The sequence below is a fragment of the Alosa alosa genome, chromosome 1, assembly GCF_017589495.1.
Source record: "Alosa alosa isolate M-15738 ecotype Scorff River chromosome 1, AALO_Geno_1.1, whole genome shotgun sequence".
Classification (NCBI taxonomy): domain Eukaryota; kingdom Metazoa; phylum Chordata; class Actinopteri; order Clupeiformes; family Clupeidae; genus Alosa; species Alosa alosa.
The window spans coordinates 21,402,229-21,422,419 of record NC_063189.1 but is presented as its reverse complement, the minus strand read 5'-3'; the positions used below and the strand labels follow the sequence as shown (position 1 = coordinate 21,422,419).

The window sequence follows — 20,191 nt, the reverse complement described above, 5'->3', positions numbered from 1 at the left end:
TCTTGATTCTGACCTCTTGGTGTATGTAGGTGATCGACACATTTGCACATCAGAGGAACGCCAAGAGGGAACGTAGAGCTAACAAACATGTCATTCATTGTAAATTAGTCCATAAAACCATAAATCTATGCAATGACAATGAAAAAAGCTGACTGTGAGGCCTTATTTCAGAAAATGCTTTAATGCCATTTCATGCATTCATATAACTGAAAGGTGTATAGGCAAATACAGAGACTGACTCACAAATGACAAGACTTTTGTTGTTCGGTAAGGCACATGCGTTATGTTTTTAGTTATTTTATGAGTGTCTATTTTTTAACCTGAGGTTCCCCATTTGAGCTTGCTGTAGCCTTTGTTCTCCAGTTATCCGCTTTAAGGAAAACTGGGTTGTTACTTATACTTGTAGAATCCCTCTCCAGTCTTCTTGCCAAACTTGCCCTCAGCCACCAATTTGTTTAACATGGGGCTTGGGGAAAAGAGGGGGTTGTCTGGTTCCATTGCACACCAACCTATAACCACACAAGAAAACGAAAAACATTATTTACTATTTTACACCGCATCTACGGATGAATCACAGTAGACGGTCAAAAAAACCTCTCACCGTCAATGATGAACTTTGCAGTGTCCAGACCCACATAGTCAAGCAACTCAAAAGGTCCCATAGGATAGCCAGCACCCAGTTTCATGGCAACATCTATGTCCTCTTTTGATCCGTGACCTAAGGATAAACATCATGATAACAGGCCTTGTGGAGTAGTTATGTTCTCAACACTTTAAGCGATCAGGGAATTGTCAAAGACAGCCACAACAAAACACTGATAGGACATTTTGTGTAAGACAGTGACTACTCATTTTGTTTGACCATATGCCTAGGGCCTGTGAGTGGAGCAGAAACATCCCAGTGGAGCAGGGTTGGCTGCCACTCTCGTCATGTACTGTCAGTATTGCTGCAGCAGATCGGCAATGCCTAATATAATTTTTTTTTTAGATAATGGCAAACTCTTGCGTTGGACAATTAGGAGTGTGTGTCTTGTCCACTTGATAGTGGCAAAAGATATTAAACGTTATGTGGGTTTTAGCTGTAGCAACGAACCACGAGCCAGTGACTAAGGCGCTCACAGACTAGTTGGGGTCTGTGTATTAACCTGTATTACATAATGAAGCTGATAGTAACTTACTGGTCAGTAGGCGTTGCTTTTATAGATTTTGAGCAAAAGTTTGTGGCAATTGCCTTGTTGCTTGCCATTTTGTTTACAGTTTAAAGCAAACAGTTTAAATGTTTTATACAAAAAACAGTGTCAGCCAGAAACATTTCTCAAATTTGAAAACACTTCAGGCTTTAGTACACCCACAGGGTGTGTATCACAGTGTCTTCCGGGACCATTATACCGAGGGCTTCATCACCTCCAACCCCTTTCCTAACCTGGATTCATATCCAGATCTTACCCTTGCAGTAACCCAGATATGAACCTTGTCCCCCCTCCCACCCCTTACCCTGGCATGTCATTGTATAATGAGATTGATGTTTAAGTAATCAGGATATATGCATGTGGAATACTTGGGAGGTGCCTCTGCTGTTGACAATGGTATTGACATGTAGGTCTAACAAAAGTTCACATCCTTTTAAAAATGACAATTCAAATATATATATATATATATATATATATATATATATATATATATATATATATATATATATATATATATATCACTAGGCTACACCTCATGTATTTTTCAATGGACTTCAGATGGATACCCACACTTGGAAAGTAGAAATAAGTTGGCCCTGCCGTGCACTGAAACATGTTGAAAGATTGAAAATGAAAGTGTGAAAACCAGTTGGATGTAAGCAACCAGTACAGAGTGCAGTGTCCCTACCTCTCTCATACAGTCGGATAGCTTCCATCATGTAGGGCACTAGCAGGCGGTTAACAATGAATCCTGGGGTGTCCTACAAATGACATGCTTAACTGACGTTACTTTATTTACTGCATTGCTGAAAAGACGTCTAACTTTGGCATTTCAAAATTTCAAACACTTTCAATCAAGAGACCTACTTTGCATGTCACAGGATGCTTGCCAAGTGCTTTGCTGAAAGCCATCAGAGCATCATAGCTTTCCTGACTTGTTGACTCAGTTCTGATTACCTGCAAAAAATAAGTAGAAATATTACATATATTATATTAGTCATAATAAATACAGCAGTTATCCTTTACAGCCCTTAATATTATTTACATTGTACAAGTTCATTAGCAACATGGGGCATTCAGCCAGAAAGGTACATTTCCTGTCCTGGGATTGTTTCAATGAATGAAACTTGTTTAATCCAAAAATGATTGATTGATTTCTACGAGTTGTTCTGTAAAAGGATATGTAATTTATTACGCTCTCAGAAATGTTTCTGTCCCCATGGGCTGTCCCCAGCCAAATCTGAGCTATGTCTTTCACAGTTTTGTTGTGATAAAGACTTTACATACAATTTCAAGTTGTTATTGTCCACATCAATATATTAAAAACATGACATTAAAGATAAATTCTAGAAATAAATAGGAATTTACAACTTTCCCCAAGTTTTTGTCATGCCCCTTGGAAATTGATCAAGGGTAAATCCTGACATTAAATTATAACAAGGTTATGGGTCAGGCCCCGTCACACTAAAATATCCTAGAAAATAATGGAATTGTTATCTAAAATATGTCTGAAAATGTTAATGAAATCCCTGCTTACATGCGAAAAGTTTTGATTCGAGATTTTGATTTGTTCACAGGCAATTAAAATGACTGACCGTCAGGCTCTGTTACAAATAGCCTATTAGTTCATATTAGTTATTTTCTAAAATGCATCTAAAAATGTATCTTATTCAAGAATAAAAACATCCTGATATGGCATGATAGGTGTTCCTCAAAGCTGCCATATGACTCAATGTTCAGATTCAAGAATAAGACTATCTGTTGAAGATACACACCTCCACAAGTTTCATCATAGGCACAGGGTTGAAGAAGTGAAGGCCTCCAAATCGATCCAGCCTTGCCGTTGAGCTTGCAATATCCGTGATGGGAAGAGAGGATGTGTTGCTAGCAAAGATTGTGTGTCTGTAGGATGCAATACACCAAGACACACAAAAAGAATTAACAAAGAAACACTTCTCTAATTATATCACAACCTCAAATGTGCATCTGTGAATGTATTAAAGCATCTGGGGGGAATTCACCTATTCACGCGTAATTTCTTTTTTTTTTTAAACACACTTTAGTAATGCATATTCTCCCAATCCCGCTTCTGTCACACCCACAGCGCGCGAGTTCGATATCAAGGCGGCCTTATGAAAGAGCCGTGATTTATTTAAAATAGAACCAGACTGATCCACCACCTCGTTAATTTAGGTTGATGTGAAAACGTGGACATTCTCATTGACCTTCTGAATGCCATTTAAATCCAGAAAGAACACAAACCAGTCATTGAGTTTGAAAATGTAACCATGGTGAACTGAATAGCGAAGGCCTACAGTATAATGGTGTGTGATCACATAGCCTAACAAAAATTTACTTCATGAAATTTCACTTTTGCTTTGAGGTTTGTTTATTAAGAGTCAAGACGTGCTTGAGGTGTGTAGATCCATCATTTAAAAACTCACTACAATGGCAGCTGCTTCTCATAATATCATGCTATCTATGCTAACGAAGCTGTAGACTGACTCCTGCAGTTTCAGTAGAGACTGCATAACAATACCAGCCTCTATTAAAAACAAATCAAGAGACAGGCGAATATAAACGCTGCTCTACAGTAGAGTTGTATACATAAGAAACGCCCAGATGGTGGGGTTGCTCCTCCCAAAACGCATACCTCCCTCTATTGCGCATAAACGACAGATTTAAGCGAAGGGGTGAATTCGCGTAGAGTGAAATGTGATTAGTTACGCACTTTTCTTTAACTTACGCACCCTTATGCACATGGGAGAATTCCCCCCCTAATTATCTACAGTAGGCCTGTCTTACTGGGGGGCTGCTTTATCCAGAGCACCAAAGAGACCCTGCTTGATTTTCAGGTTCTCCACAATGGCCTCTATGACCAGGTCAGTGTTCTGGACGGTTGAGTTTGCATCTGTTGATGTTGACACATTCTTCATAACCTTCTGAATGAACTCCTCCCCAGCCTGATTAAAACAAATAAACAACAACAATGATGATATCATCTCTAATATTTCATGGACCACCTTTTGCTCTGATTCACAACCAGCATGGCATTGTTTAGACAACCTCACAGCATGTTTTATTTTTTGCCAAGATCCTGTATTAATGACAGGAGACTCGACCCTCTGTGTAAAGTCTGCTTCAGCACATCCCAAAGACTTTCTATGGGTTGAAAGTCAAAACTTATGGTGAGCAATTCATCTGTGAAAATCTTTCTTCATACTCCCTGAACCACTTTTTCACAATTTGAGCCAGACGACTCCTGACATTGTCATGCCCATGCAATCAGGCAGGAAAAGATTGAAACAACATAGGCTTCCAACTGTAGAATGCATGATGGATTTGTTTTAACACACAATATGATGAGAACTCAAAAGACTGGAACTTAACATCTGTGTAGCTATAAGAAAAAACACTTGAGTGAGGTTAGTTGAAAAGGTATTAATTTTCTAGGGAGCCTAAAGATTGGACTTTGGACTAATGGAAAAAATGCCATGTGGTCTGACTCCAGATTTATTCTATTCCAGAGATGGGCATGTCATCGTATGAAAGTAAGCACATGAAGTGATGCATGCATCATGCATAGTGCCCATTGTTCAAGGCACTGGAGGCAGTTTCATGTTCTGGGGTTGCCCCAGTTGGCCAGTTCTAGGCTCAGCAATGTTGTGTGGCTATGAAACGAAGCCAGATGACTATGCAAATAACCTGAATGACTTGGTAATCCCATCAATGGATTTCTTCTTCCCTAAAAGCACAGTGCTGTGATGTTTCATAAGGTTTTTAGAACAACTCTGTGACAAATGGCGCTGTAATCAAAGCTAGGTGATCCAACAAAGTATTAGTGTGCCACTTTTGTTACCGGACATTGCATTCACATATTTTTAAAATACAATTACTGACCTCTGGCTTATCTGCAAACTTCTTCTTGACCACTCTTTTCAGACTGCCCTCAATTCCTTTAGCAGATTTCTTCAAGATGTCCTCAGCTGTATCCACCAACACAACTGTATGACCCGTTGAAGCTGCCACCTGTGAGTTAGGGGACATCAGACATTTATGTCCACCCTTCACATCATTTAAGTGATAGGGCTGCATCAAGTTACTTTCAAAATGCACGCTCCTGGGTTTTTGATTATTCTCAAATGGACATAATGGGCTCCTTTCCAGACCAACCTGCAGAGCAAGTTCAATTTTGCCAACAGGCTCGTTTGGGTTCACCCAGGCTAACTTTCAAATCCCAAACTCTTAGTCTACGCCAATGCTAAAATAAAAAACTCTTTAAAAACTAGGTGTTTGGTTCATTTGTAAAATCAGTGATGTTCGTCATCATAACGCAGCCATCCAGCTGCTAATGAGATAACGTAGGGTAACATTAACGTTGGTGTCAGTCAAACTTGCCTTTAGTTCGTTTAGTGACATTAGGCATCATGACATCAAGACGCTGTAAAACGTTGTCCAAGTTCCTTCAGAGTTGTAAGTTAAAAAGTGAAATAACTTCTGAAATTGGGATCACGAAACTGTTCAAATAATTTATTTTGGTAGTTCCTGTTAGCCAAATACATGTACACAACTGTCAGAACTAGCTCGCTAGTTAGCTATCAGCTAACGCGTTAGCTAAAACCAGGGTGTTTTAATGCAGATGTTTAAACTTGCCTGTGCAATACCTGCGCCCATTTGTCCACCTCCAATAATAGTTACGTGTTTTATTGCTGCATTTCGGGCCGAAGATGATGTTATCGTCCTGATTATTTGGTGGGTAACGAAAGCCATATCTGCTTTGCAGACAAGAACGTAAGGCAACGCAAACACGATACACCGCAGGCAGAGAGAGACTTGATTTTCCTCACCAGACAACAAACTGGGAAGAAGGTCATACAGAGCCTGGTCACGTGGTTATAATTATGTCCATGACCTTTCACTTAGTTGCAGTACAGAGAATTTCTTGATACATAAACTATCCTTTACAACCTTTGGAAAGAGGTCACCTTCCAGATCTATCTTTTTTACTTTTTCAAACTTTTGTGAGGGTTATCAATGTATACATTATACAACAAAATAGGACATTTGATTGGGACAGACAAAAGAAATGGCTAGGCCTGGAAATGAGTCAAGATTTTAAACTTGGTTTATTTATCGCTAATATAAAACATTTCTAAAATAATTTTTAATGTGCCAACCAGGGCATTCAACATATTCCCAAACAATACATGAGCAATTTATTATCAGCAGATTAAATGAAATGATACTGTATAATATGTTTTCTCATTACTTATGTGCAGTGCAATACAACATTAGTTTTCTTAATTTTGCAAGATGTCAGTTACACATTGCATTGCAGCATTAGCAAATCTTTAAATGAAATTCCCTGATATTATTAAAGTGCAAACATTTTTAGTGAAAGGCAATCAGCCAAAAGAAATGTCAGTGGTCACCGAATTACCTCCCTTCTTGAGCATTTCAGCTTCCATGGGACAGGGACAAACACTTCTGGACAGGGTCAGCCAAACTAACAGTTTATATTTTAAGGTGGAGTCAGCCATTCTGGTAAATCCCTTCCTTCCATCCCTCTAAAGCAACTAATTTATTGGCTGTAATAGGGTAATGCCAGAGACGATCTAATGAGGACACACAGCACTCAAAAAATCCTCTATAGAAATGCAGGGGTTAATTGTAACACCAATATGGCAGTTGTCTTCACATAGCCCGCCCCTTCCGCGGCCAAAATGTAAATAAATTGTATCAATCATGTGGTGTGATCTCGCCGCTGTAGTGAGGTTGGTGTCGTAAACCCTTGCACACACACAGTTCTGACCGAAATAGATGTCCATTAAGTGCCCAAAGTGCGTTGCAATATGGCCACCAAGTGGAAGGACATGCCTAAATGGACTTTGGTAATACTCAGTCTCAGCTACTTTGTTTCCCATTTACAGAGTTAGGACTACACACAAAACCAGAAAGCTAGAGGACCATACAGAGCAATTTCCTGAATTTAACAAATATTTCACATTACAATGGTGGACTTGACCTTTAACACTTTCAGTCAGTGTTGTGTCTAGCGGGGTGTCACACAAACAGTGTACGAGCAAGGGGCCAATGTAAGGCCGAAGCGCCCATGCATGGGTGGAGGTGGTTTTTCTTTGGGGAATCTAAATGTGAATGCCTGCATCAGATTGGTGAACATCAGGAAGAGCTCCATCTTGGCAAGCTGCTCTCCCATGCACACTCTGCGGCCTAGAAAAAGCGTGACAGGTGAAATAATAACAGATAATCTTCACATGTATTGTTATCGTGATTCATGTATATATATGGAGTCATAGTAATATAGTGAGATAAACACTGCATCTTGGAGCACTGGTGCAACATGTGATCACCGAGTTCTTTCCAGGAGATCAATAGTTTCTAATACCTTCAAATTGGTTATGAAATGTTACTCAGTTGTTACTCACTTGTTCTGTTGAGTTTTGGTCTCAAAAACAACAGAACCTTTGCCTATAGATTCTTGTATGCACGGAAATGCTCGCACATGATAGAGAATTACTGTAGCATTAATGAAGTGTAGGCTACCTATTAAGTGTCACTGAGAGCATGCTATGGTTATATGGTAGTCATTACCAACTTGATCAGTGAGGGTATACAAAATATGTTTCATAGAGCCTTTCATCACCACAACACATCTAGACAGGATTCAGTCATTGAAAGAAAAATAATGATTATAACATAATCAAATATATCCTACCTATTCCAAATGGAATGAAATACTCTTTTCTCAGCAGTTTTCCCTGTTCATCCAAAAACCTTGAAGGTTTGAAGTCATCTGGACTGTCCCAAACAGATTGATCTCTGTGGACAGACCACAGGTTTGGGATGATCACCGTACCTTTTGGAATGGTGTAACCCCGGAACACTGTAAAGAAACCAAACCTGGTTATTGCAATCAGGGCTGGTTTCATTTCTTGTTTTTCATGTTCAAAGAATTCCGTGCACAACTAACTTCCTCACCTGTGGTCTGTGAGGCCATGTGAGGAATTGCAAGAGGAACCACCACAGTCATCCGCTGGACCTCCATTATGGTTGCCTCAGTGAATGGCAGGCATCCTTTGTCTGTCAGTGATGGAAACTTGTCTCGGCCAATCACTGCATCAATTTCCTCCTGAACTTTCTCTGTGACAAAAAAACTTTAAAACTTTAGGATGGGGATCATGAAATGGGAACACATCTGCAGAAAATGCTGTCATATTGTCACCAGCGAAGTGTGTATCAACTCTACCTTGGATGTCGGGATACAAACACATGTACAATAGCATCCACAACATGGAATTGGTGGTGGTATCTGTTCCTGCAATGAAGAGGTCGCCTATGATGTAAAAAAGGTAGTCCTCTGAGAAGGTGTTCTCTGTGGGGCCTGCTGCAGTCTGCTGGGCCAGCATCTCCACAAGGTACATGTCTATGAGGTCCCTTGGGTTGTCTGGGTCTAGTGTGTCCCTGTGTCTGGCAATGATCCTTTTAAGAAATGCAGTGATGTCGCCCTCGACCTGCCGCAGCTCCCTGAACACCCCACAGGGCAGGTGGTAAAGCCAGGGGAAGATGTTGATGAGTACTGCAGGACTGTTGACACTGATCTCTAGGCCCCGGGCCATAAGATCCAGCAGAGTTCTGAACTCCTGGTCCTGGAGGTGGAAACGCTGTCCCAAGCTAATGGCAGAAATAACGTTGGACACAGCGTTGCTAATTAGTGGAGTAAGGTCAACACCCATTTCTCCAGACTCACTGCTGAGCCTCAATAGTTCACTTTTAACAATAGCCAGACCTTCCAATATGCATGGTTCTAAGCTGAGCTTCCCCAGGCCAAAGCCACGTAAAGTGCTATGGCAAAACTTGCGTTGCTTTCTCCACACTGGGCCATACGGTGCAAAAAACGATTCCTGCAAATTAGTGGAGAGAGATATTTAAAATAAATTATAGCTTATTTGATACTTTGAACTACAAACACATCTCTGTCATACTCTGTCAACACAAACTGTGCACTAAAAATCCTAAAAACACGTTACTCATATGATTACATACTTTCAGCTATAAACCATCTCAAAGCATTGTCTTAATCAGCTTGCCTTGTCTAGATTTAAGGAGACCATACCTTTTCTCTTTGTCATAATGGTGATGACTGGAACATCTGGTCTGTCAGAGAACACCTCTGCATGGTTGGAGAGAGCATCTCTGACTACTTCATAGCCAGTCAGCAAAACCATCAGTTGGTTGCCAACAAATATACTGAATATGTTCCCATAGATTTTTGAAAGTTCCATCAGAGCAACTTGGGGCGAAACAGGGTTGGATGTCCTCTTTACATATTCCTCCCGATTTCGACCAAATCGTCTTGAAATGAAAGATGGAATCAAGAAACCTCCAAAATTGCCGACCAAAGGCCATGGCTTAGGACCCGGGGGAATGTTAGAAAAATGTCTAAGTCTTCTGTACTCATGCACACAATAATAAACAAAAATGAACACAGCCAATGTCACTATGTTGACAGTAGAAATCACGGAAGAAAACTGGATCTCCTGCCATATATGCCAAAACATTGTGACAGTTTGGTGCACAAATGAGTGAAAACGTACAGCCTTGATCCATATGATCCTTTATAGATTAGATATATTTTGTTCCTCTTTTAAAAGTGTGCCTACGCTTAGAGTTTCCGCAGCCATGATACAGCGTCACGCGGTCAAATCTTTTAACTGTTCATTGGTTGGCAAAAAGTTATTTATCGTCGTTGATAGGTCTGGAAAGCAAGGGGCGAGGGACGCACGGACAAAACCACGCCCCACAGCTGTTCGCGCAAATTGAGAAATTCTCAGGATGAAAATTATGGCAGAACAGAGTTAACAAAGTAATGGCCACCTTACACCAAACAACTTAGCCAGAATGAACTAATCACATATTTTATTGACAGACGTGTGTATATAGGTGGTGTGATGGAATGATATGTAGGCTACACTTTTCTTATAGATCTAGAAATCTACTTTCAATCAGAGAAACCTTGAATTGCAACCCTATAGTTGAATACAAAATGACTATCAGAAAGAGTATCGGTATTTAAATGTGTATAAATTATTTCGTCATGTGGGCTATTTGTAAACACTTCATCCGCATTGGCTATTTAACACCAAGCCAGTTGGGGGCGGTATTGCAAAAAAAAAAAAATCATTGCTAACCGTTGAAGAAAGGTGAAGAAGACAATTTAAAAACTGGCGGATAGGATATTCCTACTAAGGAGTCTCGGAATATTTTAGGACAGAAGGACATCGCTAAAGTAAGAATGATAGTGAATAAAGCATCGAGTAAGACAAGCAGTTTTGCTTAAAAGGCAGGAACAGATTACTCAACAAATTCGTACTAAAGGTCGTTGTTTTTGCTGTTGTCTTAACTGTGGGGCGTAGCTTGGGTAGAAGCTAGTAACGTTAATTTAGCATTTATCTTATCTGTCGTACATCTTTATCGTAGATATTTGCTAACGTTATCTAGCGATCAATAACTATTGCTACCTTCAATAAAAAATGTACATGTCTAATATTGGCAGTATTTGGTGATAGGCCCAGTTGCCATTATGTATTGAAAATCTGTTTGTGTTGTCCAGCGTTAGCGCTGCTCGCTACGTTCCTTGGGTTAATGCTAGAATAGGTCACAAACATTGATCTTTCATTATTCAGTGATTCAAGTTGAGATTTTAGCATTTGTGTTCATCGAGAATAATTATTGTTATACACTTAAGTCTGTTAATTGAAATGCACTTCCCATGAACCATTTTAGCTTGTGGGTAACACTAGTTGCATCGAGTAACGTAACTTTCTATGATGGGGCTTGGAAAAATAAGGTAACTTTTAAAATGTGCTTTTCCTGGCCGCCGACGAAAATAATAATATTAAGTCCACTCATGGCATACCTCTACTTCGCGAAGATCAAACTAAATGAAGACTTAACGCTGTTGATTTTGCTATTTTTAACAAGCATGTCTGCCCTTTGCTAGCAGATTCAGTAACGTTAATTTTAGCGTTACCCTAGCACACATAATGCTTACACAATACTATGATATTCCTGCATGTCCTTATTATGTCTATTTCACTTGCTTATTCTTATATACTATTATTCTTTTTTTCGGCATGTCGTGTTCGAAAGAGTCAACAATTTTACTACTAGGAAATCCATTGTCAAGTCAATGTCACTGTAATTCTGCATTGCATTTTTTTTTTTTTTTTTTTTTTTTCACAGAAAGGCAAACATGACTGCAGACAATGATATTGAGATAAAGGAGGCCTTTCAGCGGGCACAAAAAGCTCACAACAACAAGGCCAAGCTTGCTGCCAGTTTGAAAAGCAGATACAACAAAGTGAGTACAAGTGGGACAGTCACGTGGATGTACACTAAAGAAGTAGTGTAGTGTGTAGCCTTCTCTTGAATGGTCCCCCTTTGGGTTTTATTTTTCTGTGAGTCTTTAAAATCTATTTGATGTGTATCAACAGTTGGAAGACAAAACTGCCTTCCACGAAGAGTTCATCCATTACCTGAAGTACGCCATGATCGTGTACAAACGGGAGCCAGCCGTGGAGAATGTGATTGATTTTGCCACCAAGTTTGCAACCAGTTTTGAGACCACTATCAGTGAGGGACAAGAAGAAGAAGAGGAGGAAGAGGAAGAAAATCCATTCTTGAACTTCCTGTTCACGTTCCTCTTGGAGGTGAAATTCTGATCTCATAATGTGATTTGGTACAGCGGTGATATTAGTCATGGCCTGATAATTGATCGGGCTGGGTTTGATTCCTGTGCCTGCTCTTGAGTCTGTCACTTAGATATTTAGCATACGCTTTTATTCAATGTCAACTTTTATAAACATTACTTTACAGTGGCATATACGTGCAACATCACTCGTTTTGTATATAATGACATAGTTCCTTTATTTATATGCTTATCTGTAAGAGGTTTCATAAACACGCAGCATGTTATTGACTAACTCTTACTCTTCTCTTGTCTCTTTCAGTCGCACAATGCTAACAGTCATGCAGTTCGTTTCCGTGTCTGTCAGCTCATCAACAAGCTTTTGGGCAGCATGTCAGAGAATGCCCTTATAGACGACGACCTTTTTGATCGAATTCACGAAACCATGCTGATTCGTGTCACAGACAAATTCCCCAACATCCGCATCCAGGCTGCGCTTGCCATGGCAAGGCTGCAGGAGCCCCAGAATCCAGACTGCCCCACTATGAAAGGTACAAAACTAAGGTTGCATAGACAGGGTTGCATCCAATAGAAGAACCACCATCAGGATTGACTTCTTATCTGTAAATCACTTGGAGCAGTCTGGCTGTGTTACTGTGCTCCACCAGCATTTGATATTGTGGAGTGTTTTCCTCTGTGCTGACGGTTGTGTTTCTCTCTTTGTGGCTGGCAAGCTTACATGCTGATCCTTGAGAACGACTCCAACCCTGAAGTGCGGCGTGCTGTGCTGTCCTGCATTGCTCCCTCTACCATCTCGCTGCCTAAAATCCTGAAGCGTACTAGAGACGTGAAGGAGAAAGTCCGAAAGCTGGCATACGAGGTACGGCGCAGGTTGCTGGGATTTGGCAGTACATGTTTTGAGAGCTTTAATTTTGTTTTTGTTTTTTTAAAAAATTTCCCGTTGACTTTTTGTGTGAATGTGTCCATGTTGTTCTTTAAGGCTGACCGGCTTGTTTATGACCTATTTTACAGGTCTTGGCAGAGAAGGTGCATATGCGAGCTTTGACCATTGCTCAGAGAGTCAGTCTGCTTCAGCAAGGTCTACATGACTCCTCAGGTAGCTTACACAAATGTGATGCTGAGTGTTCTCTCGTAAACCTCATGTTTCCACGCTGGTCAGAGAAAGCTCACTGCTGTATTGTGTGTTTGCATTCTCAGAGTGTGTTAAGGAGGTGGTTAAATGTAACCTGCTTCCTGCATGGTTGCGCCTGCTGGACGGGAAGGTTCTTGATCTCCTACACAGACTGGATGTGGAGAACTGTGCCGAGATTGCTTTTGAGGTTCTCCATGCCCTCTTCTCCAGGGCCGAGAGCCTTGAGGAGCTCCTGCAGGGTGGAGTTAGCCTGGATGGCAGGTAAGAGACAGCTAAGGATTGGGTTGTGGCGTTCAGCCTAAATGACTAAAGTGATGTACCTTGGAAAATAGAATCCCTTTTTGTGTAAAATTGGTATTCTATTTACTTACTTTGTGAAAAGGCCCTGGTGGCAACGAAGTAAAAATTGGAATACAAGTTGACAAAAGTATACTAATTGTGAGATGTCTAGCCATTTTGTTGTGTCCTGTCATGAAATCTGTGTGTCACGTATTGTATAATCAGTCATGTGAGCAAGTCTGTGCAGGTGTTTTGTGTAATATAATCGGTGTGTTCTGCCTGTGTACAGGAAATTGATTCCAGTGGATGCTTTGACCTGTGAGAACGTGCTGTATTGGAGAGCGCTTTGCGAGTTTGTTAAGCAGAAAGGAGACCAGGGAGAGGAGATCTTGGAGCAGTTGGTTCCAGAGGCTGTCATATTTGCAGAGTACCTTTATGGGTATCAAACTTTTATAAGACATGCATATGTACATGGAATATAAAGATCTTTATTGAATGTCAAACACTATAAGTATATTATTTGAAATTTGAACACCTGTTTCAATGAACTTGTTACACACAAACACACTTCTTCAGTACACCATAGTAAAGGGCCACCCAAGTGTCCCACAGTCACAGACAGGCTACAGTGATCTGAAGTGTGTGTGTGTGTGTGTGTGTGTGTGTGTGTGTGTGTGTGTGTGTGTGTGTAGCTATTTGAAGCGCATCCCGATACTGGGCGAGGAGCAGATGGCTGATGACACACAGCTGGAGATGGTCCTGACCAGAGAGTTCATCGGCAAGCAGCTCATCCTGCTGGTCGGCTGTCTGGACACAGCTGAGGAGGGCGGACGGTCAGCTCACACCACCCCACCCGGCCTCTCAGATTCTTCTGTCTGATCTCTTGACCGTGATGTTAACTGTGATAACTTGTGGTGTGTGTGTGTAGGAAGCGGGTGCTGGCAGTTCTGCAGGAGATGTTGGTACTGCCCAACACACCCATCTCTCTGATCTCCCTGCTGGTGGAGAAACTCATGAACGTGCTGAAAGACGATGACCGGCGCATAGAGATGGTGAGTTGCCTGCTCCTTTCCTACGTTCTGTCCTGAGTGGCCATAGTTGCTTAGGTTTCTGTTGCTGCATGAAGGCATTTACTGCATTTACTAACCGTCACTTGAACCCCAACTTAATCTGCACCAGATTGCTGAGATTATCTCTGAGGTGCGTGAACCCATAGTACATGTCAACGAACCCATTGATGAGAATGAAAACCGGAAGAAACAAGTCAAGGTATGAAATCAATATGCCATAGACCCCACTGCTATAATGATGAAATGTAATTTCACCTTTTATATTATTGTTTATAATTGTAATTGCTAATTATTCTTGATCACATAGCTATCAGTATCAAATAAATAATTGATCATCAATATATTTAAATGATTTTACCTTTTTTAAAAAAATTATGATTACTTTTTCTTTGACTGTTGCCCGTCTATGCTTCTATCTGCTATTACTGTTTAGTTTTGTTTATGTAAAGCACATTGAATGACCTCTGTGTATGAAATGCGCTATATAAATAAACTTGATTTGATGATTATTTGAATATCAAATCAGTAATGATGTCTTTGCACTAATTTTCATCACCACACCATCTTGTTTCCATTTTATTGTGGTCTTGTCCACAATTTCTGCCCTCAAACTCACTCCTGCCCCTTCACCCCCTCTCTTGTTGTCTAGCTGGCAGAGGTGAAGGTCCACATCATGGAGGCCAAGCAGGCCCTAGAGGACTGCATCAGTGCCCAGGACTTTAGCCACGCTGCTGAACTCAAGGACCGCATCTCTGAGCTGGAGACCCGCAGGGCTCAGCTAGTGGCGGAGGCTGCCCAGCCCGACAGCAAGGAGAAGGAAGTCCGCGTGGAGAAGGTACAAGTCAAGGCCCTGCTTATCCCACCCTGTCAAAGCCTGCTGTGCATCTTTCAATAACACCACTCCACTGGCATTTTTTTGTCCATTACTGAGCTTGAGTTGCTGCTGAGGTTTTCTGAGCTTTTTTGCTAAGAAATTGAAACGGGGGGGTGGGGGCGTGCATTGAAATTAGAAGCATCTTTAGCACTACCAACCATCATTCTTACAAAGCCCTAATTCTAGCCTTTGAGTGCTTCTGTGTGCGCCTGGGGGCTGAGGCTGTGCTGATCTCCACTGCCTGGGGTGCACTGCTCCACGCCTGACTCTGCTCTTTCCTAATGAATGCTCAGCCACGCTAACAGTAGTGTTCGCCTCTGATCTTGTGCCACCTTGGCCTCTGCCTCTGATTAGCTGCTCCATAGCGCACTGAGAGAAATCATGCAGCTGGTGCGGTGCTGGGAATGTAAAATCCATGAGGTGCTTTTGCGTCAGCTGGTTTGATTCTAGTGTCAAGTTGGAAGTATGTCAGCTCTGAATGGGAACTGCTGAGGCAGGATGGTATGACGTGTGTGAATATAACAGAAAGGCATATGTCTTGCATTAGTCCTCACTTTCAGACAGCACAGCCGCATGGGCCCAGTCCTTACTATATGGTGAAAACCGTTTTGTTCAGGTAATTTTTCTCCAGAGGTAATATTTCATCCATTTAACAAGATCATTGGTATTATTGAACAGGCACACTGCTCAAATACATGTGTGTAACACAAAGAATGTTGGTTCAGACACAATACATTGCTAACTGTAATTAATGGGTAAATGAAATGGAGTAGCTCATGTGCTCTGTGTTTGACTTGTAAAGTCTGACTGTTTTCCCTCTTCTGTGTCATCAGAGTGATCCTGAGACCCTGCTCAAATGTCTGACCATGTGTGTGGAGCTCATGAAGCAGATGAACATCAAGAAAGGCATCCGCCCTTCCATCAATGCCCTAATAGAGTCCCTGGTGTGTGTACACACACACACACACACACACAAAATTGAATATCCTGATACAGATTGAATAATCAGGCTTGTGTGTTTCTCTCCTCAGGTTCTGCCAGGTATTGCCAATCCAAACACAGCGGTGAGGAACATGGCTGTGGTGTGTCTGGGCACATGTGCTCTCCACAGCAAAGACCTGGCCAACAGGCACCTGGTGCTCTTACTGCAGGTACAATACTTACACACACACATACAATTTACACATGACACACGGCATTTGCGAAAAAATGTGCACACGTGCAAACTGACTTAAATGAGGTCTGTGCTACACATGTATCCAGACGCCTAACTGCTCTAATACTGTAAGCTCTGTGGGTTTGTATATGTTTCGGGCTGCTGCTGTCATCACTGAGCGACTGAAACTCTCTTCCCTCCAGATCAGTCAGCTGGACGAGCCCAAGATCAGGATAAGTGCTGTGAGGGCTCTGATTGACCAGCTGCTCCTCAACGGCTTGGACATAGTCGGCCAGAGCCCTGCGGCCAAGCCTACTCAGAACACGGATGCACTCAACGATAGTGATTCGCAGTCTAACCGCCCAGCTGAAGAGGTGGAGTCGGAGGATGGCCAGAGCACCGTCCAGAGCATCCTTATGATGCTCACAGACTTCCTGGACAGTGAGGTATCACCTTTTTACCAGCAAAACTGTGATATTACAAAATATTCCAGAAATGTCAAGTGTGTGTTTGCTTCTGTGTGTATGTGTTTTCGTTTTTGTGTGGTTGTTTGTGTGTGTGTTTTTTCGTTTGTGTCTGGTGTGTGTGTGTGGTGTGTATCTGTGTTTGTGTGTGTGTGTGTTTTCGTTTGTCTGATCTGTGTTTGTGCTACTGTCTGAGTGAGAGTTTTCATAAAAGTCTAGTCCGGTGACCCTGGAATTGTTGACCGAAAATTTATGGGGAATACAAAAACAATTGACAACTCCTATATGACCGCTACCTTACTGCCCACAAATGAAGTCTAATGTAATGTAGCACACCTCACAAAAGTTATCATATTGATCTTTGAAGTTGTTAATCTGGCGGCAAACGGAAAGGGAAGTCATATGTCGGCAACATTTCTATTGACATTAGACTTGGTACGTGGACAGTGGACACAATCCCCAAATTTGTCCCACCTTCACCAGATGATCTTTTTTATTTTTTACAGATATCTTTAAAAAAGAATTCCCCTCAAAACCGCTTGTCCACTATAGCCGAAAAGCAAAGCAAGCAAGTAGGAGGTGAACTCGCCTCAGCCCATATGTGGCCAATTATCATGAAACGTGTTGTGAGTGCCTACAGACAGTTGTTGCTATAGCGACCACGCCCGGCTGACCTGCCTAGACCCCTCATTGCTGCTTGTAGCTACATTTGATGGCTGTGTAATTTTAAGGCGGGTGCGGATCATTTTCTGTATCTGTCTGTTTCAGGTGGTAGAGTTGCGCACTGAGGTGGCTGAGGGCTTGGCTAAGCTGATGTACTGTGGCCGAATCAGCAGTCCCAAACTGCTGTCGCGCCTAGTGCTGCTGTGGTACAACCCGGTCACAGAGGACGACACCAAGCTGCGCCACTGCCTGGGCGTCTTCCTGCAGCTGTACGCCAGAGAGAGCAGGTACAGTACACTGTACACAATTTTCAGAGGTGTATTCAGAACTGCCATCAATCTCATTAACTTGATATTGTTTTTTCTTTTGTGCATGATTTAAAAACTTAAAAATAAATGCTGAAGACAAATAATTAGCCTTCATCTGTATATTCCTTTGAATGCTATCAGCCTTGTGTGCATGTTTGGCTGGCATACTGAGTTGTATGTTTAACCCACTCAGAGCTCACCAGGAGTGTATAGAGGAGAGCTTCCTGCCCACCATCCGGACGCTGACCCAGGCACCAGCCACCTCTCCGCTGGCCGAGGTGGACGTCTCCAATGTAGCCGAGCTCCTGACCGAGCTGACCCGCTCCAGCGTCCTCATCAGGCCAAACAAAGACGTGGCCCTGCAGGTGAGGCGCTAGGACTGCCTGCAGATATGTGACCAACTTAGATCAATATTGAGACCAAATGAATAGTGCACCATGTGTGGCAAGACTGCTGAGCGACTTTTTGCAAATGTGTATCTTCCTGAACATACCATTACCGACCCATTACTGTTTTGTTAAGTTGGTACTTTAAAGAAATTATGAATTATGTGTCTTGCTCAAGCATCTTTAATCACCTTTAAATATATGTGCACAATCTTAGATTTAGATTAGGTTCTGTAGCATTGCCATTGGATGGTTGGACCTCAAAACTGCATACAACATAGCAATGCTGAAAAATGTAGCCCATTTATTGCGCTTTACCCACTCTCTTTAAAAGACGATTATGCTGTAATGTGCATTTCTGTTTGTTCTCTCGTGCTTTTTTGCTCTTCCTCTATTCTCTTTACATTCCTCCTGTCTTCTCAGGGATTGTCAGTTCACGATAGCCTGGCAGTGCGTCTGTGTAATGAGATCCTGAGGGACCCGCGGGCCCCGGAGGTCCGCCTCTACACAAAGAGCCTGAGCTGCCTGCAACTGAGCACAGAGGACGGCCCACTCACCAAAGACCTGTTGCTGCTCCTCCAGGAGATCCAAGAGGTTGGCATGAGCGAATGCAGAGCGAACAAAGAACATATGATGTGCCTTTTCAGGTTTTCAAAGAATCCTTCAAACATCCTGTTGATCGCCTAACCCTAAAGAATATATGCCAGTGCACTTTATTAACCAGCTAGCTAAATCTCATAACAAAAGAGTTTAGTCTATCTGATGCAGTCAGTACATGTATCTGAAAGTACTGTATGAATAAGCCATATACTGACTGTTTGTAAAAGAATAGATGGTACATTTTAAATGAGCAGCTGAATATAACAGCTTTGATTGTTCATTCATCAATCCCCTCCGGGTTCTTTTGTCGTTCGCAGGAGGTAAAGGATAAGATCTGCCTTCGGGCGCTGGAGAAGATTACCAGTCGACTGAAATGTAACCAGAAGAAGGATCCTAAAACTCAGGACACCACGCTGCAGGCTCTCGATGAGAACGCAGGGGGTCAGTGGATTAGACCGCCTCCGCATGCTGACATACTGAAGCATTCACAACACGTTAAAAAACTTTGGCTTAACTACCTCGTATTTTTTTTATGTGCAGATGTTGAAGATATCGGTGTCAAGAGGCCGAGGAGAGGTTTGTGATTATTTTTTTTTTTTTTTTTTTTTTTTTTTTTTTTTTTTTTTTTTTTTTCAATAACTCTTCATTTGAGTGCTGTGATAATCATTGCCTGATAACTTCACACTCTCTTACAGGAGGTCAGAAGAAAACTGCAGTTGCCAGGGCCAGGAAAGGCAGCAAAGCACGGGAGTCCTCAGAGGAAAGGTGGGTTCTGGACCACTTGCATCAAAGAAACTGTTCATGCTGTGCTGGCTGTGTGTTCCCTTGTCTGCATGTCTATGATGTCAGGTGCAGTGTTAGTCATGTGTTCAGACTTAAGAGCCTTTGGGATCTCCTTTGTTCCTCTGCAGTGATGGGGAAAATATCCCTGACACACCTGTGGTTCAAAGACCAACCCGTCGGGGGAAGGCGGCGGCTGCTGCTGCAGTAGCAGACAAGACTAAGCAAGATTTGGCCACCCTCTTGGACCAAGAAGCAAATGGGTCATAGATGACCGATTCTGGTTAGACTCAGTAGCTATATTGTCTGTGAGGTTTTACAACTTGGGTTTCAAGCCCATTTACATAACCTTTTTCCTGTTAGCACTTGCTTCATACTGTACTGGTCAGGTGGTCTTGGTGTTACAATGCTCTTTGGCAGGAAGAATGAGCCCTACTTTACAAAAAAATATCTTTACAATTTCTACAACCTTTAATATCACACAAATAACCCTATACAGTGTATTAAATGTTTAAATTCTAAACCATGTTTATTTGGTTAATAAATAAATTCAACACAAG

At 41.8% G+C, this 20,191-nt stretch overlaps 3 protein-coding genes across 5 annotated transcripts; 1 reads left to right on the top strand and 2 right to left on the bottom strand.

The window, feature by feature from the left end:
- Positions 1–165: 165 nt before the first annotated feature.
- hadh (hydroxyacyl-CoA dehydrogenase) lies at positions 166–6,067 on the bottom strand. The gene is made up of 8 exons (XM_048264779.1): positions 5,844–6,067; positions 5,091–5,219; positions 3,996–4,153; positions 2,966–3,092; positions 2,058–2,147; positions 1,879–1,951; positions 602–718; positions 166–509 (listed from the first exon to the last, which is right to left on the bottom strand). The coding sequence occupies exons 1-8, from the start codon at positions 5,958–5,960 to the stop codon at positions 391–393; spliced, it is 930 nt and encodes a 309-aa protein (XP_048120736.1). The 5' UTR covers positions 5,961–6,067; the 3' UTR covers positions 166–390.
- Positions 6,068–6,297: 230 nt separating this feature from the next.
- Positions 6,298–9,878, bottom strand: LOC125297926 (cytochrome P450 2U1). 2 transcript variants are annotated; one of them, XM_048248507.1, is made up of 5 exons: positions 9,320–9,878; positions 8,458–9,112; positions 8,190–8,351; positions 7,927–8,094; positions 6,298–7,421 (listed from the first exon to the last, which is right to left on the bottom strand). In XM_048248507.1, exons 1-5 carry the CDS (start codon positions 9,767–9,769, stop codon positions 7,243–7,245), a joined length of 1,614 nt encoding a protein of 537 aa, XP_048104464.1. In that variant the 5' UTR covers positions 9,770–9,878; the 3' UTR covers positions 6,298–7,242. The 2 variants fall into 2 exon arrangements, with proteins under 2 accessions (XP_048104464.1, XP_048104455.1); XM_048248498.1 differs by having other exon boundaries at positions 9,325–9,878.
- A 511-nt stretch (positions 9,879–10,389) lies between these two features.
- On the top strand, positions 10,390–20,190 carry ncapg (non-SMC condensin I complex, subunit G). 2 transcript variants are annotated; one of them, XM_048238045.1, is made up of 22 exons: positions 10,390–10,497; positions 11,454–11,571; positions 11,705–11,920; positions 12,221–12,449; positions 12,633–12,778; positions 12,931–13,015; positions 13,117–13,312; positions 13,620–13,769; positions 14,023–14,163; positions 14,259–14,382; positions 14,510–14,599; positions 15,050–15,235; positions 16,108–16,218; positions 16,306–16,425; positions 16,634–16,876; positions 17,663–17,844; positions 18,059–18,230; positions 18,675–18,845; positions 19,169–19,292; positions 19,392–19,427; positions 19,547–19,616; positions 19,763–20,190. In XM_048238045.1, exons 2-22 carry the CDS (start codon positions 11,464–11,466, stop codon positions 19,899–19,901), a joined length of 3,039 nt encoding a protein of 1,012 aa, XP_048094002.1. In that variant the 5' UTR covers positions 10,390–10,497; positions 11,454–11,463; the 3' UTR covers positions 19,902–20,190. The 2 variants fall into 2 exon arrangements, with proteins under 2 accessions (XP_048094002.1, XP_048094012.1); XM_048238055.1 differs by having other exon boundaries at positions 10,390–10,586.
- The last annotated feature ends 1 nt before the right edge of the window (position 20,191 follows it).

Excerpts from the sequence above, each read along its gene's own strand:
- LOC125297926 (XM_048248507.1), bottom strand. The coding sequence starts at position 9,769 with ATGTTTTGGCATATATGGCAGGAGATCCAGTTTTCTTCCGTGATTTCT. Across the intron at positions 8,095-8,189 it reads CATGGCCTCACAGACCACAG|TGTTCCGGGGTTACACCATT; the intron begins GTGAGGAAGTTA and ends GTTTCTTTACAG. Across the intron at positions 7,422-7,926 it reads TTTCATTCCATTTGGAATAG|GCCGCAGAGTGTGCATGGGA; the intron begins GTAGGATATATT and ends CGCTTTTTCTAG.
- hadh (XM_048264779.1), bottom strand. The coding sequence starts at position 5,960 with ATGGCTTTCGTTACCCACCAAATAATCAGGACGATAACATCATCTTCG. Across the intron at positions 719-1,878 it reads TATCCGACTGTATGAGAGAG|GTCACGGATCAAAAGAGGAC; the intron begins GTAGGGACACTG and ends GTTTATCCTTAG. Across the intron at positions 510-601 it reads TGCAAAGTTCATCATTGACG|GTTGGTGTGCAATGGAACCA; the intron begins GTGAGAGGTTTT and ends GTGTGGTTATAG.
- ncapg (XM_048238045.1), top strand. The coding sequence starts at position 11,464 with ATGACTGCAGACAATGATATTGAGATAAAGGAGGCCTTTCAGCGGGCA. Across the intron at positions 14,600-15,049 it reads ACCGGAAGAAACAAGTCAAG|CTGGCAGAGGTGAAGGTCCA; the intron begins GTATGAAATCAA and ends CTTGTTGTCTAG. Across the intron at positions 16,877-17,662 it reads CAGACTTCCTGGACAGTGAG|GTGGTAGAGTTGCGCACTGA; the intron begins GTATCACCTTTT and ends TGTCTGTTTCAG.